The sequence below is a fragment of the Pleurodeles waltl genome, chromosome 4_2, assembly GCF_031143425.1.
Source record: "Pleurodeles waltl isolate 20211129_DDA chromosome 4_2, aPleWal1.hap1.20221129, whole genome shotgun sequence".
NCBI lineage: Eukaryota > Metazoa > Chordata > Amphibia > Caudata > Salamandridae > Pleurodeles > Pleurodeles waltl.
In genome coordinates, this window is record NC_090443.1 from 1054345432 (window position 1) to 1054373133 (window position 27702).

Sequence of the window (27702 nt, forward strand, 5' to 3'; positions counted from 1 at the left end):
CGGCCAGTTGCTTTACGCGTTTCCTCCCATACCCTCGATTCCTCGAGTATTGAGGAAGATTCGCCAGGACCGGGCTCTAGTCATCCTAATAGCTCCGGATTGGCCAAGGAGGGTATGGTACTCCGACCTTCTCCAACTCTCAATGTGCCCTCCGCTCCGTCTCCCTCTCAGGGCAGACCTCCTCTCGCAGTCGCAGGGGCAGGTTTTACACCCCAACCTCCAGAGTTTGCACCTACATGCCTGGAGATTGAACGGGGCAACCTGAGTTCCTTCTCTCTCCCGCCTGAGGTAGTGGATGTTATATTAGCGGCCAGGCGACACTCCACTAAATCTATCTATGCTAATAGATGGTCTAAATTTGTTGCGTGGTGTGGAGAGAGGCAGATTGATCCCTTACATGCTCATCTATCGGACGTTTTGTCTTTTGCTCTGTCTCTAGCGTAGAAAGGTTGTGCAGTGGCTACCATTAAGGGTTATTTATCGGCCTTGTCAGCCTTCATATGTCTTCCATACCAACCATCTTTATTTAAATCCCCTATTGTTATCAGATTCTTGAAAGGTCTTCTAAATAAATATCCTCCAAAACCATTCGTTATGCCGCAATGGTATTTGTCCTTGGTCCTGACTTTCCTTATGGGGTCCCCTTTTGAACCTATGCATTCTTGCCCCTTAAGGTATTTGTTTTTAAAAACAGTCTTCCTGATAGCTATAACATCAGCAAGGAGAGTGAGTGAGTTGCAGGCCTTATCAGTAAAACCTCCTTATACAACTTTTTATGGGGATAAGGTGGTGTTGAGGACCAAGGCTGCTTTCCTCCCGAAGGTTGTTTCACCTTTCCATTTGGCTCAGGCAATTACTTTGTCCACGTTGTATCCTCCGCCTCATCCTTCCAAAGAGGAAGAAAGACTGCACCGTCTGGACCCAAAGAGGGCGTTGAGCTTCTTTATTGATAGAACAAAGGATTTCAGGCTGGAGGATCAGCTGTTTATTGGATACGTGGGCAAGAGGAGAGGAAAGGCAGTCCACAAGAGAACACTATCCAGGTGGGTTGTTCTTTGCATTAAAATCTGTTACTCTTTGGCAAAGAAGGATCCTCCTGAGGGCATTAGAGCTCATTCCACCAGAGCTAAGTCGGCCACTTCGGCCTTGGCCAGAGGTGTTCCTGTGGTCGACATCTGCAAGGCCGCAACTTGGTCGTCCCTTCACACTTTTGCAAAACATTACTGTTTGGATTCTGAGGTTAGAAGGGACGGCCATTTTGCACGCTCAGTGCTGCAGGATTTCTTGGTTTGACCATTTAGGCACCCACCGCCAGGCGTGGTACTGCTTTGGGACTCTATTCATTAGGTGAGGAATCCACAGGTAGTTGTATCCATCAGAAGAACGAGTTACTTACCTTCGGTAACGACTTTTCTGGTGGATACATTAGCTACCGGTGGATTCCTCACGGTCCCACCCGCCTCCCCGTTGCCTTTCTGGTCTTACCAAGTAATCCTTGAGTGCGCTCCTCTTGGTCTTCGAGGGTGCAATAGATGTTGTATATAATATATTTATATATATGTATATATGTATATATCTTTGTGTATATACTTGATGTGTATATATATTTTTTTTAAAAAGAGAGAGTTGTATATATATTTATAAAAGATTTACAGCTATTCATGCAAATGTTGTGTATTTTACAATGTTATGGGATGTTGCCTTGCTCTTTCATTGCATTGCCTGGTTGTTCTCATGCACGTAAAAAATGATTGGTACTGACGTCGGCACGTCGTCGAGGACCTCTTATTGCCTGTATGACGTCAGACGGCGTCGCGTGGGCTAGAGTGACGTCCTCGTCGACGTGCAGAGACTAGGAAGAAGATTTCCGTCGAATGCTGGCGCCATGGGAGAATTCATTAGGTGAGGTATCCACCAGAAAAGTCGTTACCGAAGGTAAGTAACTCGTTCGTTTGTTACTTTTCACTCCCAGAATTGGCATACTGGTGCACCGCTGGAAGTACCTTGTATATGGTATGTGGGTACCCAAGACATTGGTGCACCAGAGGTCCCCAATGGGCTGTAGCATGTATTATGCCACCCATAGGAGCCCATGCAAGCTGTGACTGCAGACCTGCCATTGCAGCTTGCATGAAAGGGTGCATGCATCCTTTCACTGCCAAACCTAACCACTGCATTTAAACTTTATAAGTCCCCCCCCCCTCAGCCCTTCAATCCCAGGGCAGTGTAGTGGATCCTATTTCGTTTTAATGGGACTCAGGAGTTTAGCTTGGCCTTATGGCTTGTAGGCCTGTGCCTCTGTCACCTAGTGACTTTTAACCTACTTAGATTGCTCTGTTTTAGCACATTTATTTAATTATTTCTTCCAAAATGGCGGTTATGTTTATAGTTAAGAAGATGTTTTAATTTCACGTTATGAGTACCGCTCACTATCTGCGTCAAAGATAAGTGATATACATTCACATCATGTACTTTCCCATTTACGTGTGACATTAACATAATGTACCTTTTCGGGGAATTGTTTATATAATTGCCGCCCCAAGCATGCCTTCTTATCTATTGTTTGGGTACATACCTGCGTCAGGTGTCCTATAAGATCTGTATAACCCACAGACAAGAAGAGGGATTCCTACCAGATGCCATCAATGCTGACCCAACCTTCATGTCCACATGAGTCTAATCTAGAGACCTCATTTCAAGGTAACAATGGTTGGGGGGCTCTTCTCATGGACATGGTACTGGCAAATTAGGTTTAACACACCTAGCTCGCTTTAGGTTAGAGATTAGGTTCATTATGTTGCTTATGTGAGAAAAGGGTAATCTCCGTTTAACTACAACTCCAGTGAGTTGTCGCACTCTTAAGTCTATGCGTAAAAGCTGCCACAAATCATCTTTTACTATTTTTGGTGAAGTACTGCTTGTTAGCCGGGAGGGTTGGGCCAACATGTGCGACTTGTTGTAGGACTGAACTAGTTGCCTACAAACAAAAGTGCTGTCATTCCTAAACCAGCAGCCTTGCCTAGAGCAAGAGTCCAATTACGACAGCAGGGTGCATGTCTTTAAGTGCACGGGTACCCCTACATGAGCAGGGTACTTCTACCATCTTAAAGTATGTAGTGGACACTGGTCAACACGAGTGGTCCAACTACATAATGGCTATTCCGAACCTAGGCATGTTTGGTATCAAATAGGTTGGAATCATGCAACAACACAGATTCCAATGTGAGTTGCATGATACCATGTACTCTAGGGTTTCCCTAGAGGATCCCCCAGTTATTCCAGTGGAGCCTTATGGGGTCCAGCTGCCAGTCCGCACTGCTGCTGACCCCAGACACTGTTCCTCCGCCCTGCTGATGAACCAGGGTCAGGCCGGAGAAGCAGAAGAAAGGATTTCTTGCAAGGGAGAGGTGTGACCACCTCTCCTTGTGTATTAGGTGTCTAAGGGCTATGGTGGCCTCTGAGCGCCACCAGACTGCTTTGGAGGGCACATTTTGGTGTCCTTGCATAATCTGGTTTGCACCAGTTTGGGAACCCATGGTTCCCGCTCTAGCCTGAAACTACACAAACAGGGGAGTTCCCCTCCTCCCCCGCTGTCCAGTTCCTCCCCTAGGGAGGTGCCCAGAGCTCTGCCAGGTGGCCACTTGATTCTGCCATCTTGAAAATAAAATGGGTAGAGGCCCATGAATGCATCTTGTTGGTTAGGCCACCCAGGTGATGTCCCTGATCCCCTCCGATAGGTAGGTCACTGCAGAGAGTGACCACCCTCATTTAGAGTTATTTAAGGGCTCCCACGTGGGTGGGTCCACAGATTTGTCATACAAGACTTTACAAGGAACTCTCTGCAAGACATCTTCTGCCTCTGGAACTGCTGCTGGTCTTCGCTTTGAACCCAACAAGTCTGTTTCTGGTGGAAAGGCTCCCACTGCAACATTGTTTCTCTGGATCCTGCAAGAATTCTGCAAAATCCAAGGCTGTGCATCCTCCAGGGTCACAAGGGCTCTGTACCAGGAAGCAAGAAGGAATCTCCCTTTAGAGTAAAGGAGTCACTCCCCAGCATCTGCAGGCACCTGAAGGCATCTTCGACCGGTTGGTGGGGTCTGCTGTATCTGCCTCTCTGAAGATGCTGCAGCACAGGTGGTGAGTCTGTGGCCTCCTCTGGGTCCTGCTTATCTTCAATCCAAGTTGTAAGACTGTGGCCCCTTGCTCCTGCAACTGGAATGTCTCCCCTGTGCACCACGACTGTTGCACTTGCCAGGGCTTGGTGACTGTTCCTCTAGGAGATCTTCATCCTCCAAGAAGCCCTGGCCACCAACACTCTGCAAACCGAAGATCATCTCCTGTCCTGCCACTTGTGGGGCATCTGTTTTGCTGGGCTGGTAAGGCCTCAGTGTAACTCCCTGTGTCCGGCACCTTTATCGATTTCTTTTGGCCTTCCTTCGTGCTGAGGGCCGGCTCTGACTCCCCCACCTGGGTAGAGTCTTCTCGACCTTGCTCATCCCCACAATTCTGTAAACTCCTCTTCTGCTTCAATTTGCACTTGCCAGTGATTATTGCTGTCCTGTCTAGTCACTGACCCTCCTGCAATCCGGGAACCGTCGAGGGGCATCTCATGGATGACTCCTGGGATCTTCATTGACCCTCGTGGACCCCGCAGCTGGACTTCTTCTTCCACTGACTTGCAGGAACCTCATATTTAGGAGGGTGGGCATTGCCCCCTACACCTCCTGGGCACCTCCTTGGGTGTTGGACTCTGTTCCCTTCCTTTGCAGGTCCTCCATGTCTGGAATCCACCCCAGGGTTCCACCAGCCTGGTCCCACGGGTCGTGAAAGCAGGTGGATGGTCAGAGGCATTTACAGTCTTTTGAGAGTTTCTTCTCCCCTCTGCGTCTGGGTCCCTGGTGTAGGTACTCCTGTCTTCTGGGTATTCTGGGGTAGGGGCACTCTCCATCCATCCTCTTGCCTGGTGGTTCCTGAACTCCAACCACTGCATCCTGTGTTAGCTTTTGGGACAACTGGGTGGGTAACTGACTCCTGGTTGCTGGGGTCACCTAATGAACTTAACTTTGGTGTTCCTATCTGGCCCCAGCCTCTAGCTACCCACCACACTTGCCTTGGTTGGAGTCCCACTTTCACATTCCTCTGTTTTTTACTATATGGTTTGGCCCTCCCCTACGGCCCTGTGTATTTCTATGCTATTTCTTCTGGTTATTTTATGTGAATAATTGTATGTAATATCCCCAAGGGATATGTACCAATGTTAGTTTAGTAGCAGTGCTGTAATAAAGTATCCTTTATTTTTGAAAAACTTGTGTTGTTCTTTCTTGTGACTAAGTTACTGCCTGACTACTGTGGTATTGCAAGTGCTTCACGTTCCTCCTTTGTAAGCTTTAGCTGCTCGCCTCAGTTACCCCTAGAGAGCTTCTGCTATCTGGACACCTATTCACTCTCACTAAGGGTAGCCTGGTCTCAGTATAGGGTGCCACACAACAGGTGTACACCGTAAACCGAGTCAGCCTCCTAGAACCACTCCATTTCATTTTCCTCCATCTTGAATGGTAGGAAAACAGCCAATCAGGGTTAGGGATGTGACCCCTACCCACAGGAAGTGGCCATTTAGTGGGTGTAGCCTCTACCATCGACTCACCCCCTGGCCCCTCCCAAATGTAGTATTTAGAGGGCAGCCCTAGACCAAGAGATTAGATTGGATGGATACATATAAGACCGGGACAAAGAAAACTGAAGCCCTCCTGCAGAAAGAAAAAGGCGTCAATACCTGCCTGCTGCTCAAAGGACTCGACATTCACCGCTGAGGTGTCACCTGGAAACCTGAAGGACTCTCCAAAACCCCACAGCACCTCCAGCCTTTAAAAAATCACCACAAACATCCGTCTGAGTAAAGGCATCACTCCCTGCAGGCAAGGAACCTGTGAAGTTTGGTAAATTGATCAGGTGCTGACCAACGACCCGGACCCAGCAGCCCACCCATATTTCGTATTACAGACCTTAAGGACAAGACCTGCCACCGTGCCAAGTTTGGTGGCACTATGACTCTCCAGGGCTGTGATGTACTACTACCCGGAGTAGCAGACCCCCAATGTCGGACACCCAGAAAGAAAGTCCTCTCCGGACTCTCAAAAGCCCAGCAGCAAGCACCGGTCAAGTGACTTCAGGACACCCGAGAGCGCCCCCCCCCCCCCCCCAGAGTGGTCCTGCTGACCTGCAATCCACCCTCCAAGTTGCCTGCCCCGGACTCCATGGACTCCAAGACGCACATCTCCTGGCTGATCTCTGCCCTGCACACGGCCTTCCCAGCCTCTGCACTGACGAACCAGCTGTGCTCCATGGCTCCCCTACCCCTTGCGGCCTCCACCCTGCAAGGGGACCTACCAGACTTACCATTAAGTCCAACTTTGCATTATGTTTCCAAGTGGTCCCCTTCTCCTGTGGGCGCCAGTTCCAAGGCCTTCAGCCGCTGTTCCTGCTTGAACCGGGAACCACCCGAAGTTCTCTGGCTGGCCCCCTGAACACCTCGACCTTGACCTAAAAATAGAAATAGACATTTGTGAGAGCATTGCCTGATTTTACATCCATTTTTAAAGTTTTTTCCCTATTGATTTCCCTGGTGCCTAATTACGCACAAAAGCAGAACATTTTGTAAACTTTGACAAATCATAGCTAAAAAAGTACTTGCCGTATATTGATAATCTTGGTCTTCATAACTTTATAAAAATCTGAAGTATTTTTGTAAAATTGGTGTTGAGTTATTCTTCTGAGTGTGTCCACATTTATTGATACTGTGATTACAACAAATGCTTAGAACATCTCCAAGATAAGCCTGAATGCTCGCTACACTATCACAAACAGAGCATGAGGTGGTCTGCCTTTTATCTTTTAACACCAAAGAGGGGTTGATTAGACTCTGCTCAGTGCTTGTCATTTCATACACTAGAGACCCAGCCTCCTACAAGAGCCTCCAGAGGTGGCAAGCTTATCTGCAAAATAAAGGGGTACTAGTTGTGATGACTTTAATAGTTCAGTTGTTTTTGAGGATGGCGAGGACTGGCAAGGGAAGCCAATGGAGTTCCATCAGAGAGGGACTGAGGTGATCATACTTCGTTTGGCGCGGAATCAGATGTGCTGCAGTGTGTAGGATGCCCTTGACCAAGAGATTAGATTTGATGGACACACAGGACATGGAGAACTGAGGTTAATGGCAGAGTCAGGTGATCCATGAAGTAGGGAATTACCAGCGTCAAGAAAGTAATGTCTTGCTGTAAATGTGTGGACCGATATCCAAATGGCTTCTTTTCAGATGTTGATAAAAGGAAATGTCTCAGCTACACAGTCATACCTATTGTTTCTGTAGTGAAATGAGCTGTAGGTTTAGCCGATAAAATGTTACTAGCAACATGAGAGCAAGTGCAAATACAAGAGACAATCCAGTAAGAACCAGTTGTTCATAGGACTCTAGTTGACAAACAGCTTTTTATTTTTAGGGCAGTCTTTGGCCTTCTCTATGCAAAAGCATACAACTCTGTGCATGTCAAGTTAAGGTGAATAAGGTGCAGCTGTGGTAGTCGGATTGCTAAATTAACTGGTAGATATAAAATTCTGGAACTACTTTTGGAAGGAAAGGTAACTTCGTCCTCATGTCCACCCACCATAGGACTCTATATAGGACTCTACCGCCGAAAGGGCTGGAATCCCATTAACCCTCTGGCTGAATGATAGTGCTAGAAGTGATGGTTCGATCCTGTAGGTCAGTGGTCCTCATCCCGTGGTCCGAGGAACCCTGGGGGTCCCAGAAGCCTATTCAGAAGGGTTCTGACTGCTTAGAAAATTAAATAATAGATTAATGAAGTGTATATAAATGAAGAAGCAGCATGTAAAGGTGAAACATTTAAAACGTTCTGGAGTCTAAAGTGAAGCATGTATCCTCACACTGAATTGTATAAGAAGTGCAAGTTCATCACACAGATTATAGTTTGGAAAATGAGTAGTTTAAATGTAATTTAGAAAAGCTACAACCTTCCCTTTAAAATTAAGTGTTTTTTTTAAATGTAAATTAAAAAGTGAATCATTTGCATATTTGTTTGATGAATGCTTTCTGTGTTTGTTTCGATTGCTTTGCCGGTCAGATCATCGCAAAAGCTTGGGCCCGGTACCCTAGCTTCCAGTAATGACTCGGTGGAAGTGTCTGCACCCCGATGATTCAGTGGGGTCCCGTGGGGGGGTCCACAGAAGTCAAAAGGTTAAGAACCACTGCTGTAGTTGAAGAACGGTTGTAGAGGACCAAGTATCTTCTGACTAATTGTGTGGCTTGGAAGTGCTTCCACTGTCTGATGTGTCTTAAAGTACCTTGTGGTCTGTGATTGCTTTGCGGTAGGATGGGGTATCAGTTCTGCATGATGTGTATGCCATAGAAACTAGTATGGACACCCTGTTATCTTGAGACGTGCTGTGACACGGAGCATCTGCTTCGTTTACACTGAGTGTGTATACTATGCACGCAGAAATTCCCTTATTGAAGGTGTCCTTTCTGGAAGTGAAGATCTGCTGTCTTGCGAATCGCAGGCCTGATTTTTTTTTTCTCCACATTGGGGTCTGAAGCTTGCACCATGAAATATTATGCTGTCTCCTTTCTCCTTATTCTACCATGTCTTGTTCTTTTCTGTGGCCACCTACTCTTCTTGCCCTTTTCCTCTGGTTTTCTGTTTGTGTACGCCACCTACTATTGTTTGCCCGGTTAGGATTTCCTTTGTTGAATGTTTTGTTTTTCCTTGACTCTGTATCCCAGTATGGCTGTGATGAGTGTGGCCGGCTTGTTTTTCATCCCTGTGGCCGGACTCACAGGATTTCACATGGTCCTCGTTGCTCGTGGTCGCACAACAAATGAGCAGGTAAGGAGAGCGCTGCAGACTCGTGGCATGATGAATTTAAACCTTTTTGCAGGTACCAGTTACCGCTTTCTTTGGCTCTTCAACAGCCTCTGCCTTTGGGTTGTTATTTCTGCTTTTCCTTCAGGGTGAGGAAATAAACGCATTCTACTTGGCTGGGGATCATTTTTACCTCATTAATCTAAAGGAATGTGATCATAAAGGCCTTTAGCATTGGTACCCATCACCTAGGGTACAAGTATTGAACATTAATGCCTCTTATGTCATTGCCCCTAGACAACTACAACTTGGGCACTAGAGTCGACATTAATGCCTCATGTCAATCCATCACACATCTTGTGACCTTAGGGAGCTAAGCTAAAGGCACTAGTAGTATTCAGTGCTACCTCTTATGCCCTCAGCTGTTTATAATACCATGGGTTATAAAGTCTGAAATTGAATGTTCGATGGCATCTGTCGCTGTAGATACGCATGTTTTGCAATAGCTCGCCATCTGGTGTTGGGCCGGAGTGTTACAAGTTGTTTTTCTTCGAAGAAGTCTTTCGAGTCACGGGACCGAGTGACTCCTCCTTTTGTCTCCATTGCGCATGGGCGTCGACTCCATCTTCGATTGTTTTTTTTCCGCCATCGGGTTCGGACGTGTTACTGTCGCTCCGAGTTTCGGAACGGAAAGTTAGCTAATTTCGGAAGATTTTCGTCGGTATTGTTGCGTTCGGGATCGGCGTACTTAGATTCAACACCGCATCGAAGATCGAAGAGCTCCGGTGCCCTTCGGGGGTAGTTTTTCGATCCCCCGTCGGGGCCTGGTCGGCCCGACCGCGTGCTGAAGAACGCCGATGGAACGGACCCCGTTCCGTTTCTGCCCCAAATGCCACAATAAATACCCCTATACAGACCAACACTTGGTCTGTAACCTGTGCCTGTCACCTGAGCACAGTGAAGACACCTGCGAGGCCTGTCGTGCGTTCCGGTCCCGAAAGACACTCCGAAACCGCCGAGCCAGAAGACTTCAGATGGCGTCCGCGCCGACAGCCCACCGAGAGTTCGAGGAACAGGAAGAGGAAGGTACCTTCTCGATCCAAGAATCGGACTCCGAAGGATTCGACGATACACAAACCGTGAGTAAGACGTCGAAAACCACACAGAGGAAGATTTACAAGGCCCAGGGGACGCCACTGCCATCAGGCCATGGCTCCACCCATAAATTCGGTGACCGACCGTCGGCACCGAAAAAGGCCCAAACAGTGCCGAGATCGTCCGACTCCGGTCGAGACACCGGCACGCAGCCTTCTCGGGACCGAGAAAGTGCTGGAGACAAGCCTCGACACCGAGATGCCGGTGTGGACACGGCTCGACGCCGAGACAGCGGCACCGAAAAAGATCGACGCCGAGAGGTTTCGGCCCCGAAAAAGAAAAAAGTCACCTCGGAGCCGAAAAAACACGCAGACAGGGTTTCGGTGCCGAAACAAACTAAAAGCGACCCAGCTTCAGGCTCTTATACAGAAGAGCACTCGCTAACCTCACAAATGCAAAAGCATAGGTTTGAGGAAGAGCTACAATCAACTGATGTGGACCATACGCAAAAGCGTATTTTCATACAGCAGGGGACAGGAAAAATAAGCACCCTTCCCCCCATTAGAAGAAAGAGAAGGTTGGAGTTCCAAACTGAACAGACACCACAACCAAAAGTGGTGAAAAGAGTTACCCCACCACCCTCTCCTCCGCCCGTGATTAACGTCTCACCAGCACGAACTCCATCACACTCCCCAGCTCACACCACCATAAGCCAGGGTGACCAAGATCAAGACGCATGGGACCTATACGACGCCCCAGTGTCAGATAACAGTCCGGAGGCATACCCTACGAAGCCATCTCCACCAGAGGACAGCACCGCGTATTCTCAAGTGGTGGCTAGAGCAGCACAATTTCACAACGTAAGCCTCCACTCAGAACAGGTCGAGGATGATTTTTTATTCAACACACTCTCCTCCACCCACAGTTCATACCAAAGCCTGCCTATGCTCCCTGGTATGCTCCGGCACGCAAAAGAAATCTTTAAGGAGCCGGTCAAAAGTAGGGCAATCACACCAAGGGTGGACAAAAAGTATAAGGCGCCTCCTACAGACCCAGTTTTCATCACTACACAGCTGCCACCAGACTCTGTCGTTGTAGGAGCAGCTAGGAAAAGGGCCAACTCTCACACATCTGGAGATGCACCACCCCCAGATAAAGAAAGCTGCAAGTTCGATGCAGCTGGTAAGAGAGTCGCAGCACAAGCTGCAAACCAGTGGCGCATCGCGAACTCCCAGGCACTACTTGCGCGCTATGACAGAGCCCACTGGGACGAGATGCAACATCTCATTGAACATCTGCCCAAGGACTTACGAAATAGGGCAAAACAAGTGGTTGAGGAGGGACAGACCATTTCCAACAACCAGATCCGCTCCTCCATGGACGCTGCAGATACAGCTGCACGGACAATTAATACATCTGTAACTATCAGAAGGCATGCATGGCTCCGAACGTCTGGATTTAAACCAGAGATTCAACAAGCAGTTCTCAATATGCCTTTTAACGAAAAAGAACTTTCTGATGGATACAACTACCTGTGGATTCCTCACCTCATGAATACTCCCATGGCACCAGCATTCTACGGAAATCTTCTTACTAGTCTCTGCACGTCGACGAGGACGTCACTGTCTCGCACGCGACGCCGTCTGACGTCATACAGGCAATAAGAGGTCCTCAACGACGTGCGGACGTCAGTTCCCTTTTTTCCGTGCATTCGAAACGGTTATCTTCGAGGGAGCAACTGTTACTCTTGCGGTTACAGTGTATATCTTGCTGCGTACTCTTTCTCTGTGGAAATAATGTCGCAGAGAAAGTCTGGATTTAAGCCTTGTCGTGAGTGTGGAGGCAAGATGTCGGTGACGGATCCTCATTCCGATTGCCTTTGGTGTTTGAGCTCCGACCACGACGTCTCGACTTGTGATTCGTGTCAGCACATGAATCCGAAGGCCATTAAAGAACGCGAGGCGAAGCTGTTTATGGCCAAGTCAAAGGAGAAGCATCACAAGAAAAAGTCTTCTCCAAGACATCGGCGTCATCGAGACTCCCGGCGCCGTAGAGAATCTCGGCGTCATTCAAGGGAGGCTCGTTCCAGGTCTCCGGATCGGCGCCGGAGGACATGGGAGGTCAGCCCCACGGTGACGCCGCATCCTTCGACGCCGTTGCTCTCTCCGACGTCTCCAACTTCGCCTGGACAGGCGTCGGTGATTGAGGTATTGGAGCCTCAGGTGTTTTCTCCGGCGCAGACGCCGAGGCCGGCGTCGGGGTCGCCTCCGAGTCAGGCACCCCAGTATCCGGCTTTTCCCACCCCTGGAGCCGATAGTTCCGCATTCTTGAATGCGATGTATGCCATCTTCCAACAGATGGCTCCAGGGGGTGCTCCGGCTGGGCCTTTGGCCTTTTCTTTGGGTGATCCTGCGCCTCTTCGGCCGGCACCCTTTATGCCCTTTCTCCCGTTTGGGAACGTGGGCTCGGCGCCAGTGTCGGCGCCGGTGGCCGCTCCGATGGCTTCGGAGGGATTGGCCCCAGGGATTTCCATCCCGTCGACGTCGAGATTTCGGCCTGTGACTCCGGTGGGTCCATCCGTTTCATCTGCTCTTCAGTCGGCGCCGAAGTTACCTGTGGCGCCGGATGCGGCGTCGGTGGCTTCGGAAGATCGGCGCCGATCTCCGACTTCGGCGGAGGTGTTGTCGACTCCGCGGATTGAGCAACGACTGCATTCAAGGAGGCGTGCTCTCCGGGTACTAGAGGAGCAGGAGTACCAACGAGCCCTAGAGGAAGGAGAGCTAGAGGACTCGGGTGATGGGCTGCGTGGACTGGAGTCGGCCAGTGGGCTGGACACTTCCCCTGAGTGGGACCTTTCGTCCCCGGGGGAATATACCGAGGAAGCTGCTTCCTTTCATACAGTGGTACGGAAGGCAGCTAGTTTTTTGGACCTGCCTTTGCCGGTGGTGGAGGCGAAACAAAACCTTTTGACAGAGGTGTTGCATCCGGCCTCAGCCGCGGCGGAGCCTCTATTACCTTTTAATGACGCTCTGCTGGATCCGGTTTTAGAGGTGTGGAAGAAGCCGGCATCTTCCCCAGCAGTTCACAGAGCCGTGGCCAGGAGGTATCGGACGGCTCCAACTGATCCTGGTTTCCTATCTAGGCACCCTACGCCGGAGAGCTTGGTTGTGCAGGCCTCCTGTTCGTCCAAATCAGCGCCTGGTTCTTTCCCGACGGTGCCTGGGGACAGAGACTCAAAAAAGCTAGAGGCGCAGTCGAAGAAGATTTTTTCGTCCTGCAGTCTGGCGTTAAAAGCCACTAATGCGACCTGTATCCTGGGGAGGTATATTCATGCTCTGATGGATGACATCTCCTCTTCGTTTACAGAGCTTCCCCAGGGTCTTTTGGATCTTGTCTCTGATGCCCAGGCTGCTGCGACCCAAATTATCCAGACTGGACTGGATACCACCGACTCGGTAGCCAGAGCAATGGGCACAACTGTGGTGGAAAGGAGACAGGCCTGGCTACGTAACTCGGGCTTTTCGGCAGATGTACAGTCCACATTGTTGGATCTCCCGTTTGATGGGGACAAACTGTTTGGGGCTAAGGCTGATTCGGCCTTGGAACGTTTTAAGGAGAGCAGGGCCACGGCTAAGTCGTTGGGACTCCAAGCTCCTTCTTCCACGGCCTCTTCCAGATTCTTCAGGAGGTTTCGTGGATTTGGGCGTGGCTCTTCCTCCTCTTCCTTTCGGGGAAGATATCAGCAACCTGCCTCTTCCCACCCCTATAGATCTTTTAGGGGGAGGGGTAGGGTCCGCACCAGGGGAGCCTCTCAGCAGCACTCTGCCTCTTCCTCATCCTCTGGCGGGGTGCAGCAGGGGAAGCAGCCTTAGGCTTCCACCATTTCCCACTCACTCCTCTCCTGTAGGGGGAAGATTACAGCATTTTCTCACCAAATGGGAGACTGTTACGTCGGACACTTGGGTTCTCAGTGTTGTGGGAAAAGGCTACACCCTTCCCTTTCGGGAGTTTCCGCCCCTCATCCCGCCCCGCCCTTCGTATTGTTCACAAGAACACCTCCTGTTGCTAGAACAGGAGGTGGAAGTCCTCCTTTTAAAGGGCGCGGTGGAGTTGGTCCCGGAGCAGGAAAGGGGTCAAGGAGTTTACTCAAGGTATTTCCTGATTCCCAAGAAGGATGGTCGTTTGAGACCAATTCTGGACCTGAGGATCTTGAATTGGTTCCTCAAGCAGGAAAAGTTCAAGATGCTGACCCTAGCACAGGTGCTTTTGGCGTTGAACATGGAAGACTGGATGGTGTCTGTCGACTTGCAGGATGCTTACTTTCATATCCCGATACTCAAGTCACACAGGAAGTATCTCCGGTTTGTGGTGGGATCGCAACACTACCAGTTTGCGGTCCTTCCGTTTGGTCTTACTTCAGCACCTCGAGTCTTCACGAAGGTGATGTCGGTGGTTGCGGCAGAGCTCAGAAGGAAGGGGATAGCAGTATTCCCTTACTTGGACGATTGGTTGATCAAAGCCAAGTCCCCGGAGCTTGTGTTGCGTCATCTGCAGTCAACAACCCAGTTGTTGTTCGACCTGGGCTTTTCGGTGAACGAGCCCAAATCTCACCTGGAGCCCTCTCAGCGCCTCCTGTTCATAGGGGCAGTACTGGATACGACATTGGGTCGGGCCTTTCCTCCGCCTCAGCGGATTCAAGATATTCAGGATTTGGTTCCAATGTTTCGAAACGGAGCGGTAGTTCCAGTCCTCAAGGTCCTTCGTCTGCTCGGTCTTTTTGCCTCCTGCATTCTGTTGGTCACGCATGCTCGCTGGCACATGAGGGCTCTTCAGTGGTGCCTCCGAAGGCAGTGGTCTCAACACAGAGGGGATCTAGAGGGTACTGTCAAGATCTCCAGAGATGCTGCTGTGGATTTGAAGTGGTGGATTGCAAGCGACAATCTTTCACAAGGAAAACCGTTCCAGCAGTCGCCACCAGTGGCCACAGTCATAACGGATGCTTCCACTCTAGGGTGGGGAGCTCATCTGGGGGATCTGGAGATCAAAGGTCTTTGGTCTCCAGAGGAACAGATTTTTCACATCAATCTGTTAGAGTTACGGGCTGTACGTCTGGCTCTCAAGACCTTCCTCCCTTCCCTTCGTGGTCAGTCGGTACAGGTCCTAACGGACAATACTACCACGATGTGGTACATAAACAAGCAGGGAGGAGTGGGGTCGTACCTTCTCTGCAGAGAAGCTCTTCGACTATGGTCCTGGGCAAAGGACCATCGGATTTGCTTGATAGCAAACCATCTGGCCGGAGTCTTGAACGTGCGTGCAGACAGCCTCAGTCGCCACTTCTCGGCAGACCACGAGTGGCGTCTCCATCCAGATCAAGTCCGTTTAATCTTCCAGAAGTGGGGGTTTCCTCGGGTAGATCTGTTCGCCACTCGAGAGAACGCGCATTGTCCGTTGTTCTGCAGCCTTCAGTATCCGATGCAGGAAGCATTGGGGGACGCGTTTCAAATGACCTGGTGCGGCCAGTTGCTTTACGCGTTTCCTCCCATACCCTTGATTCCTCGAGTATTGAGGAAGATTCGCCAAGACCGGGCTCTAGTAATCGTAATAGCTCCGGATTGGCCAAGGAGGGTGTGGTACTCCGACCTTCTCCAACTCTCAACGTGCCCGCCGCTCCGTCTCCCTTTCAGGGCAGACCTCCTCTCGCAGTCGCAGGGGCAGGTTCTACACCCCAACCTCCAGAGTCTGCACCTACATGCCTGGAGATTGAACGGGGCAACCTGAGTTCCTTCTCTCTCCCGCCTGAGGTAGTGGATGTTATATTAGCGGCCAGGCGACACTCCACTAAATCTATCTACGCTAATAGGTGGTCTAAATTTGTTGCGTGGTGTGGAGAGAGGCAGATTGATCCTTTACAAGCTCATCTATCGGACGTTTTGTCTTTTGCTCTATCTCTGGCGCAGAAAGGTTGTGCAGTGGCTACCATTAAAGGTTATTTATCGGCCTTGTCAGCCTTCATATGTCTTCCAGACCAACCATCTTTATTTAAATCCCCTATTGTTATCAGATTCTTGAAAGGTCTTCTAAATCAATATCCTCCAAAGCCATTCGTTATGCCGCAATGGGATTTGTCCTTAGTCCTGACTTTCCTTATGGGGTCCCCTTTTGAACCTATGCATTCTTGCCCCTTAAGGTATTTGTTTTTAAAAACAGTCTTCCTGATAGCTATAACATCAGCAAGGAGAGTGAGTGAGTTGCAGGCCTTATCAGTAAAACCCCCTTATACAACTTTTTATGGGGATAAGGTGGTGTTGAGGACCAAGGCTGCTTTCCTCCCGAAGGTTGTTTCACCCTTCCATTTGGCTCAGGCAATTACTTTGTCCACGTTCTATCCTCCGCCTCATCCTTCCAAAGAGGAAGAAAGACTGCACCGTCTGGATCCAAAGAGAGCGTTGAGCTTCTTTATCAATAGAACAAAGGATTTCAGGCTGGAGGATCAGCTGTTTATTGGATACGTGGGCAAGAGGAGAGGAAAGGCAGTCCACAAGAGAACACTATCCAGGTGGGTTGTTCTTTGCATTAAAATATGTTACTCTTTGGCAAAGAAGGATCCTCCTGAGGGCATTAGAGCTCATTCCACCAGAGCTAAGTCGGCCACTTCGGCCTTAGCCAGAGGTGTTCCTGTGGTCGACATCTGCAAGGCCGCAACTTGGTCGTCCCTTCACACTTTTGCAAAACATTACTGTTTGGATTCTGAGGTTAGAAGGGACGGCCATTTTGCACGCTCAGTGCTGCAGGATTTCTTGGTTTGACCATTTAGGCACCCACCGCCGGGCGTGGTACTGCTTTGGGACTCTATTCATGAGGTGAGGAATCCACAGGTAGTTGTATCCATCAGAAGAACGAGTTACTTACCTTCGGTAACGACTTTTCTGGTGGATACATTAGCTACCTGTGGATTCCTCACGGTCCCACCCGCCTCCCCGTTGCCTTTATGGTCTTGCCAAGTAATCCTTGAGTGCGCTCCTCTTGATCTTTGAGGGTGCAATAGATGTATATATATAATATATTTATATATATATATAGGTATATGTGTATATATCTTTATGTATATACTTGGTGTGTGTATATATTTTTAAAAGAAAGAGTTTTATATATATATATATATATATATATATATGTACATAAAAAAGATTTACAGTTATTCATACAATGTGGTGTATTTTTACAATATAATGGATGTTGCTTTGTTCTTTCATTGCATTGCCTGGTTGTTCTCATGCACGTAAAAAATGATTGGTACTGACGTCCGCACGTCGTCGAGGACCTCTTATTGCCTGTATGACGTCAGACGGCGTCGCGTGCGAGACAGTGACGTCCTCGTCGACGTGCAGAGACTAGTAAGAAGATTTCCGTAGAATGCTGGCGCCATGGGAGTATTCATGAGGTGAGGAATCCACAGGTAGCTAATGTATCCACCAGAAAAGTCGTTACCGAAGGTAAGTAACTCGTTCGTTCGGTCCAGAAGTGGACACAGCGATTGAGAAACTCAAAAAAGATACGGACACTGCCAAAGCCATGGGCGCACTCTACTCCCCGCAGAGCAGAGGGAATTACAGCACATTCCGTAAAACACCCTTTCGAGGGGGGTTTCGGGGTCAGAGCACACAAGCCAGCACCTCACAAGCAACACCGTCCAGTTACCAGGGACAGTATAGAGGAGGTTTTCGGGGACAATATAGAGGAGGGCAATTCCCTAGAAATAGAGGAAGATTTCAGAGCCCCAAAACCCCTACTACTAAACAGTGACTCACATGTCACTCACCCCCTCCACACAACACCAGTGGGGGGAAGAATAAGTCATTATTACAAAGCATGGGAGGAAATCACTACAGACACTTGGGTTCTAGCAATTATCCAACATGGTTATTGCATAGAATTTCTACAATTCCCTCCAAACATACCACCAAAAGCACAAAATTTGACAACACACCATTCCAATCTCCTGGAGATAGAAGTGCAGGCACTATTGCAAAAGAATGCAATCGAATTAGTGCCAAACACACAAATAAACACAGGAGTTTACTCACTGTACTTTCTGATACCAAAGAAGGACAAAACGCTGAGACCAATCCTAGACCTCAGAGTAGTGAACACTTTCATCAAATCAGACCACTTTCACATGGTCACACTACAAGAAGTATTGCCATTGCTAAAACTACACGGCTACATGGCAACTTTAGACCTCAAGGATGCTTATTTCCATATACCAATACACCCATCGCACAGGAAATACCTAAGGTTTGTATTCAAGGGAATACATTACCAATTCAAGGTACTGCCTTTCGGATTAACAACCGCACCAAGAGTCTTTACCAAATGTCTAGCGGTAGTCGCTGCACACATAAGAAGGCAGCAAATACATGTGTTCCCATATCTAGACGACTGGCTAATCAAGGCCCATTCGTTAATAGAGTGCTCAAATCACACAAATCATATCATACAAACCCTCTTCAAACTAGGGTTCACCGTCAATTTCACAAAATCCAAAATTCTGCCGCGCAAGGTACAATACCTGGGAGCCATAATAGACACATCAAAAGGAGTAGCCACTCCAAGTCCACAAAGAATTCGAAATTTCAACACCATCATACAACGCATGTATCCAACACAAAGGATACAAGCAAAGATGGTACTACAACTCCTAGGCATGATGTCTTCATGCATAGCCATTGTCCCAAACGCAAGACTGCACATGAGGCCCTTACAACAGTGCCTAGCATCACAATGGTCACAAGCACAGGGTCACCTTCTAGATCTGGTGTTAATAGACCGCCAAACTTACCTCTCGCTTCTGTGGTGGAACAACATAAATTTAAACAAAGGGCGGCCTTTCCAAGACCCAGTGCCACAATACGTAATAACAACAGATGCTTCCATGACAGGGTGGGGAGCACACCTCGATCAACACAGCATACAAGGACAATGGAACGTACATCAAACAAAACTGCATATAAATCACCTAGAACTTCTAGCAGTTTTTCAAGCACTAAAAGCTTTCCAACCAATAATAGTTCACAAATACATTCTCGTCAAAACAGACAACATGACAACAATGTATTATCTAAACAAGCAAGGGGGGACGCACTCCACGCAGTTAAGCCTGCTAGCACAAAAGATTTGGCATTGGGCAATTCACAACCAAATTCGCCTAATAGCACAATTTATACCAGGGATCCAAAATCAACTCGCAGACAATCTCTCTCGATCACCAACAGGTCCACGAATGGGAAATTCACCCCCAAATTCTGAACACTTATTTCAAACTCTGGGGAACACCTCAGATAGACTTGTTTGCGACAAAGGAGAATGCAAAATGCCAAAACTTCGCATCCAGATACCCACACAAACAGTCCCAAGGCAATGCCCTATGGATGAACTGGTCAGGGATATTTGCTTACGCTTTTCCTCCTCTCCCTCTCCTTCCTTACCTGGTAAACAAACTCAGTCAAAACAAACTCAAACTCATATTAATAGCACCAACTTGGGCAAGGCAACCCTGGTACACAACGCTGCTAGACCTATCAGTAGTACCCTGCATCAAATTGCCCAACAGGCTAGATCTGTTGACACAGCACAACCAAAAGATCAGACACCCAGATCCAGCATCGCTGAATCTAGCAATCTGGCTCCTGAAATCCTAGAATTCGGGCACTTACAACTTACCCAAGAATGTATGGAAGTCATAAAACAAGCCAGAAGGCCATCCACCAGGCACTGCTATGCAAGTAAATGGAAGAGGTTTGTTTGCTACTGCCATATTAATCAAATACAACCATTACACACAACTCCAGAACATGTAGTGGGTTACTTGCTTCACTTACAAAAATCTAACCTGGCTTTCTCTTCCATTAAAATACACCTTGCAGCAATATCTGCATACCTGCAGACTACCTATTCAACTTCCCTATATAAGATACCAGTCATTAAAGCATTCATGGAGGGCCTTAGGAGAATTATACCACCAAGAACACCACCTGTTCCTTCATGGAACCTAAATGTTGTCCTAACTAGACTTATGGGTCCACCTTTTGAACCCATGCACTCCTGCGAAATACAGTTCCTAACCTGGAAGGTGGCATTTCTCATCGCCATTACTTCCCTAAGAAGAGTAAGCGAGATTCAGGCGTTTACAATACAGGAACCTTTTATACAACTACACAAGAATAAGGTCGTCCTAAGGACCAATCCTAAATTTTTGCCAAAGGTTATTTCACCGTTCCATCTAAATCAAACAGTGGAACTTCCAGTGTTCTTTCCACAGCCAGATACCGTAGCTGAAAGGGCACTACATACATTAGATGTCAAAAGAGCATTGATGTATTACATTGACAGAACAAAAAACATCAGAAAGACTAAACAACTATTTATTGCATTTCAAAAACCTCATGCAGGAAACCCAATATCAAAACAAGGTATAGCCAGATGGATAGTTAAATGCATCCAAATCTGCTACCTTAAAGCTAAACGACAGCTGCCCATTACACCAAGGGCACACTCAACCAGAAAGAAAGGTGCTACCATGGCCTTTCTAGGAAACATCCCAATGCAAGAAATATCTAAGGCAGCCACATGGTCTACGCCTCACACATTCACCAAGCACTACTGTGTAGACGTGTTATCCGCACAACAAGCCACAGTAGGTCAAGCCGTATTAAGAACATTTCAGACTACTTCCACTCCTACAGGCTGATCCACCGCTTTTGGGGAGATAACTGCTTACTAGTCTATGCAAAACATGCGTATCTACAGCGACAGATGCCATCGAACTGAAAATGTCACTTACCCAGTGTACATCTGTTCGTGGCATCAGTCGCAGTAGATTCGCATGTGCCCACCCGCCTCCCCGGGAGCCTGTAGCAGTTTGGAAGTTACCTTCAACTATTTATATATGTATCATCTCAACCTTAAATAGGTGCATACTTAGTCACTCCATTGCATGGGCACTAATACTACAATTCAACTCCTACCTCACCCTCTGCGGGGAAAAACAATCGAAGATGGAGTCGACGCCCATGCGCAATGGAGACAAAAGGAGGAGTCACTCGGTCCTGTGACTCGAAAGACTTCTTCGAAGAAAAACAACTTGTAACACTACGGCCCAACACCAGATGGCGAGCTATTGCAAAACATGCGAATCTACTGCGACTGATGCCACGAACAGATGTACACTGGGTAAGTGACATTTTCATTATCGAAAGTGAACCCATATTTTGTTGATATGTATCTGCACTTACGTAGTAAAACATTTTTTTATCAGACAATATATTTCCAGTTTTCAATCTTTCATAGTTTCACGTGCTTAGATCATTCCAGGTCGTCTAATGAGGAGTCTCAAGCTAAATCCAGAAAGCAGTGCTATGCTAAAACTAAACTTCAACGAGTCAGATTTCAGCACCCTAATTACCACTGCTCTCACTGCCCACTGTCCTCACTGCAGATATTCTACCATACTGCCTGACTACTGTAGTATTGCAAGTGCTTCACGTTCCTCCCTTGTAAGCTTTAGCTGCTCGCCTCAGCTACCCCTAGAGAGCTTCTGCTATCTGGACACCTATTCACTCTCACCAAGGGTTCCTCGACTCAGTATAGGGAGTCCGTTTGAGCCCTGCTCAGTCAGGAAAACATTCACAATTTTTCATTTTTCAACTAGATTGCACTACTTTAGAATATTTTCTACCATCATTTGTTCTGAATTCTGACAGAACATTGTCAGATAATTCTAAAAGACGTCTCTTCAGGCCTTGTGGTACTTGGGGGGAACTACAGCTACATTCTGAGAAACCCACAAAGAATGTTTACTGTCTGTACCTCTCTCATGGAACAAAGAGCTGAAAGACCTGCAGAATCTTTTCTTCAAAGCCTTTGATCTGGCTCGAAAAGTGCAGGACAAAGGAACCCCCTGTCTCGGGATGAGGGTGCAAGTACCTCAAATGGCTCTGAAAGCTCATTAAAGAATACGAACAGGAAGCCATTCATGAAAACATCACTCTGAACCGACATATATCAATTAGCCTCCAAAAAGACGTTAAAGAAATGTGAGGGGAAAGCCTTCAAGAAACAAAAGTCCATATTCAGAGGTCTCTAATCAACAGAATCAAAAAACTGATGTTATTCAGTGCACAGACCAAGATGATACCCAGTGCTTCATTTGTAACAGAGTGCCAGGGCCCTCGTCAGGAGGCCGCTGCCAATGACAGTACCCACACAACTACTAACCATCACAGTCCTACAAGTGAGACAATTTAGACTATTTAAGGCCCCCAAAGCTACAAGAACGGCTTGGGTGACAGGAAATAGTCATTTTTTATGTATATCTTTAAATTAGGCAGACAGCACCACCATGTGACACACTGTCACAAGTGCCAGTGTTGGCAATTAAGTGCCAGCGCGGAGCACAAATTAAGCACTGATGATACCCTGTGACTCTATCCAAGACGATGCCTTTGGAAATTATTAAAACAGTCTGCACCGCGAATGGTGCAGTCATCAGAGAAACTGTCCACAAAATCATTGTTGCCTCTGCCAGTGGTAACCACTACATCATCACATCATTTACATCATCATCGATGGTGACCACCTCAGAGATGACTACAACCTCACTGTCGACGTTCCATCAGCATTTCCTGCTGTAGTACAGTTGACGGAAATACTGCTAACCTAGAAACCATTGACGTAATCTCACTAGATTGCCTAAATCACGGAAAAGGGTATTTAAGTGCCATTACTACCTGAACACGTTGCCAATTAAGACGTTGCCTCTGCCACCAGGTTGCCTAGTAGACATCAAGGTGTCTGAGGAGGAAGGGTCCATTGGTTCTGTGTGAGGACCAGCAGACCTTAATGTTAAATTTCAGTATAATGAAGTGTAGTATATGGAAGGTGAGTACATATTTGCACCTCAGCCAGATACACAACTAACAGGTCGGAAACTGAAGCCGGTTACATACCTGGAGAAAAATGAACCTTATGAGCAAGTGATGCAGTTCCAACAGTAAATGATGCAAGCCCTGTGAGCCTTACTAAAATACTTAGATCTCTTTTGTTGGCTGATTGCTATAAAACTTTTCTAGAGCTGTCAAAAACAAAATTGCCAGAACAAACATCTTTTTACAGTCGCCAATTTTACAGACAATCACCTTCTTCTTGTGCACCACATACTTTGACATCGCTTCCAAGTCAAAAGTTATACTAGCCAAGCACCCCTATCAAGACCAGTATTACCTGCATTGGACGATGACACCTATTCGGATGGTGACCGAGAAGAAAAAATTAAAGATGGTGAATCTCAAGGCATGGGCTCTGACTGGGATGGTTCTTGGCAAATGTTTCTCCACCAGCTATTCTCCTACCAGCAGACTCCTCGCCGGGTTGATATTGGAGGTTTTTATTCTGTTTTGCCACGAACAGCTAAAAGATTTGACCTGCCAGTTCCAATTAAACAATCTGATTGTTTTTTAAATGACTTCAAAGAGCCAGCTCAGAAATCTGTAAAAGCCAATCAGATTATGAATTTCCTGTGAAATGAAGGCCTAAAGGTCATGAAGGATCCGGGCAACAGTAGCAGCAATTGTGCCTCATCTGGACAAAAATACAAGACACTAGATAATCAGCCATCTGAAGTCCTATTCTTTAGTGATGCACGCCGCCCAAAGAAGATGCTCGAATACTACTACTCAACACCACCAGATGGAGAAGGAAGACTTCTAGCTAGTCTTGGTCTTTATGGCAGGCTGATGAGGCTGGACATCAGGGCATACCTCAGCCTTCTCCTGGAAGACAAGAGAACTGGGGCAAAAAGTGTCCTTCATGGTGGGTTGGGGCAAAGGGTGACAGCGTTGGCCGTTGCATATGGTAGACTGTGTAATGAATATTGCATTTACAGAATTCAGACAGCTTGGAAGTGCTCCTGTTTTCAAATGCAGTGCAGGCTGAAGAAAACATCTTTCATATCAGATGCCCAGAGTAAAATCTTGGACCTACCCTATGTTGGAGAAGCGCTTTTTGATAAGCATGTATACAATGCTGTAGAGTCAATCAAAACTGTTAGACACAGCAAGATAACTTGGTGACTGCCAGCAGAGATGGAACCAACCTTTTTGTAGAGGTCGTGGTCAACTTTTGTTTAGAGAAACATATTAGTCCTAAAGATATCTGTATCCACATCCTCAGCAGTCCTTCAGTAGTATAGGGCTTCACCACCAGCTACTTACACAAAGCAAGTAATTCAGTCTCAGAAATCTGCCAGAAGACCGTGATTAACCAGAGGTGTTGGCCACAGAATTTCCCCCCTGAATTAAGTTGGAGAACAAATAGCCAATTTCCAGAGATGTTGGTAGCGTGTCGCCACTGATCTCTGGTTTCTGGACTTGGTAACGTACAGGACTACTTTACAATTTATGCAACAATTGTCACACATTCCACCTCAAAGGAGATCCCATTTCCACCTGTTACAAATAGAACTTCTAACCGCCTGCTAAGGGAGCTACCGAGCAAATGCCCTTCTCACAGCGGAATACTGATTTCTACTCCCCTTTCTTCCTGATAATGAAACAAATCTGGAGAATGGAGACCAATTTTAGCTCTGCAGAAACTAAATAACATACCTCAGGAAACAGCCATTTTGTATGGTCATACTTAAGACGTCCTTCAAGTTCTGAGTCACGGAGTTTACGTGGCATCATTGGATCTCCATGATGTGTATTTCCGTAGCCTCAGGCACCCAAAATAGTGAACATATTTGAGGTTCAAAATGGGTAGTCACCATTAATGTCACTCCGGTGGCTGCATGCTTGAGAGGAGAGCGTGGGTAATCAACTCTTTGATTTGAGAAAGAAGGGCTAAGTGGTAACCAAGCACATGTTGTCACATTCTGTTACTCTTTGAATCATGAAATTAAGATCTGTTTTGCCTTAGCTTTTTGACTGGCATTTGCTCCCCATCCCTAATGATGACACCTTCGAGTGCCCTCACCAGGTGTGGCTCAGGGGCCGACATTGGCCGGGCTTCCAAGTGGTCATCATGATATACATTATTCTGCACAACTTAATACACAGTTACTGTTTCTTTGCCGGTTCTGTGTTTTACAACTTCCTTATTTTAAAGCCACTGCTTAATCCCACATCCTGCAGTGTATTTCTTTGGGACCTCATTCAGAAGGTGAGGGATGTGCAGGCAGAAGTATCAATTAGAAGTTACTTTCCTTTGCTGATGATATTTCTGGTGGATACTATATCTTCCTGCAGGTTTCTCATTTCCCTTACACATCTCCTGAGTTATTGCCGTTAATATTAAGATTCCTAGGTAGCCAATGTGTCTATGAGCATTGATGCTGTCAGTTATGCTGTATTGGTTCCTCTCTGCACGCCTCCATGGGACACTGGGAAAGTATTAGCAAGCATACCATTTGAAGCCTTCTATGTTCTGGCGCTGACATATCTTGGATGGGCAAAGCGGGGGCTCAAGCCACATGGTGCTTCCCGCGGAACTGTAGAGCTAGTGCTTTAGAAAAAAGAATACAGATCTTGTCTTGCTCATGGTGGATAGTCGTAAGGTGGGGAATCTGCCTGAAGATATAGTATGACCAGAAATGTGGTCATTTAAGTTGGATGGCATTTTGTTCTCTTGCATTACTTCTCTAAATGCTGTCAATATTGCCCATTGGTGCAAGTGAATAAATTCCCACAACTATCCTTCGAACTTTGCCACCATTTTACGTGAATCCCTTTTACTACACTAGCTGCACAAGTCAGCTTTGCAGCAGGTGACAAGTAGACCTTAGAATCAGCCTATGGTTAGTGCTGTGCTCCATTCCCTCTGGTATAACTGCCTGCTTAGCATACTGGAAATGTTTATTGATGAATGCACAATCATGAATCTCCACCATCATCCCACTACTAATGGGGGTATCGAAGAAGTGAATGGAGTCTTAAGGAAACCTCTCTCACATCTTCCTATATATGCTCATGGAATTTTGTGGATTCCATGCAGTGATTATTTGGAATGCAAAAATAAACCATGACAAATTGCCTTGAGGACCTCAAACAAACCATGGCCACATAGATGATGTAGTTGTGGACAATTTGTCAATGTCACGAAGTTAGACTATTTCTTAATTTAGTTCAATCCTAATTAGTTTCGGATTGGGCATGGAATCCCAAACATCTTCCAGCTTCCAAGAGAAAGGCATAGCCATAAGTGTGTATCAGTCTCTATCTATTATTTAGTCTTTGGACCCTGTCGTTGGTGACTATGAACTAGTTGTGTTTTTTGTCCACACAGGTTACAGGTAAATTCAGAGGTGGTGTGAACCCTTTCACCAACGGATGCTGGAGGAACATTAGCCATGTCATCTGCAGTTCCCCTGCACCACGGTACGGCTTTACTTTCACCACTTTTTCACTTCAGTTTTCCAGATTTTATACACACATATTGAGTTACTTTTTAGTTTTGTGAGCGTACATGAAAGGTCACTTTGTTCATCACTGTACGTTTGTGGTCTGATATGCCCTCCTGTTTGCATGCAAAGTGTGCTCTGTACAAATTCAGGCTTTTGTCTCCTCAATATACACAAAGACTTTCTGGTAACAGTGACACTGGAAAGAAAAAGCAGCACAGGCTCCTACATTCCCTGCTGCACACGCCTGTTATTGTCGCCAATGGGAGTACGTGAGCAGACTACCGTCCTTGAGCAGTAGCAGCACTTCAGATTCTTCGCTATCTCTACTTCCCGCTTGCCAGAAAGTGATAACGTTTAGTGCCCGCAACTCAACAACCTGAGTGCATTCTTCCTTTTTAACGGGCAGACTGCTTTAAATAACTTCATAAGGGGCACATACAATGCAGAGGAGAGTGTTGATTTTAACCGCTATCAAAAAAGAGAATTGATCTGAATTTCTAGTTTTGACCAAAGCTGCAAACACTTGCTCTTGTGTATTTGTAGATACAAACATCTGGCAGTAAGTAGATGGAATACTCATATGATAAAAAACACGAGATGGAAATGCCAAAGGTTATGGGTGCATTGAAGAAGAGGCCTTTTTTGGTGTAGCCAACCATACTTAGGAAGTGAACATTGATTATGAAGGCACCTCGATTTCCTGAGATAGCCCGGTTTGCAGGCACTGATAGACTGAAGTGAGAAGTGATCACCTGAATGAAGGTCTTGGACAGGGTAATACTGATGTTTTCATGGTGAGCTGTGGGCTGTCTGTAGCGCAATTGTGACCATGGCACTTCCTTACTTCAGGGCTGTCCTGTGTTCGGAACTTTATTTAAACTATTGCCAAGAACGTTCATTTTATGAGCAGGTGCCATCAGCGAATTTCTAGGGTTTTCATTTGTAAAGTAATATTTTATTACTATACGTAAAGCAAAGCCAAGAAGGCTACCAGCCCCTCTCCCCTTCTAAGTTACATACATGTGTGGGGGTGGGCCCTGAGGGCCTAATCAGGCTCAGGGAGGGGAACTGCACAGCTCACTCCCTTCCCGTGGAATGGGATCACATGGCCAATTCAGGCCTGGGGGGTGGGTTGTGCTGCATGATCCTCTCCCCTTAATATATGTTTTGGACCTGGGGGTGGACACTCTGAGCCCTGGAGGGCAACCCTACTCTACGCACACCAAAGGCTGTGTGAGGCATGGGGTTGGCAGCCTGTTAGGGGTTTGGCCACAG

The 27702-nt window shown here is 47.1% G+C and overlaps 1 protein-coding gene across 1 annotated transcript in view; it reads left to right on the top strand.

Moving 5' to 3' along the window:
* ZDHHC5 (zinc finger DHHC-type palmitoyltransferase 5) overlaps positions 1–27702 on the top strand; it is a 404963-nt gene that overhangs the window by 141155 nt on the left and 236106 nt on the right. The window contains exons 6-7 of the mRNA XM_069233064.1: positions 8798–8900; positions 26310–26401. Of these exons, the coding sequence (XP_069089165.1) occupies positions 8798–8900; positions 26310–26401 (195 nt within the window). The remainder of the gene's footprint in view (positions 1–8797; positions 8901–26309; positions 26402–27702) is intronic.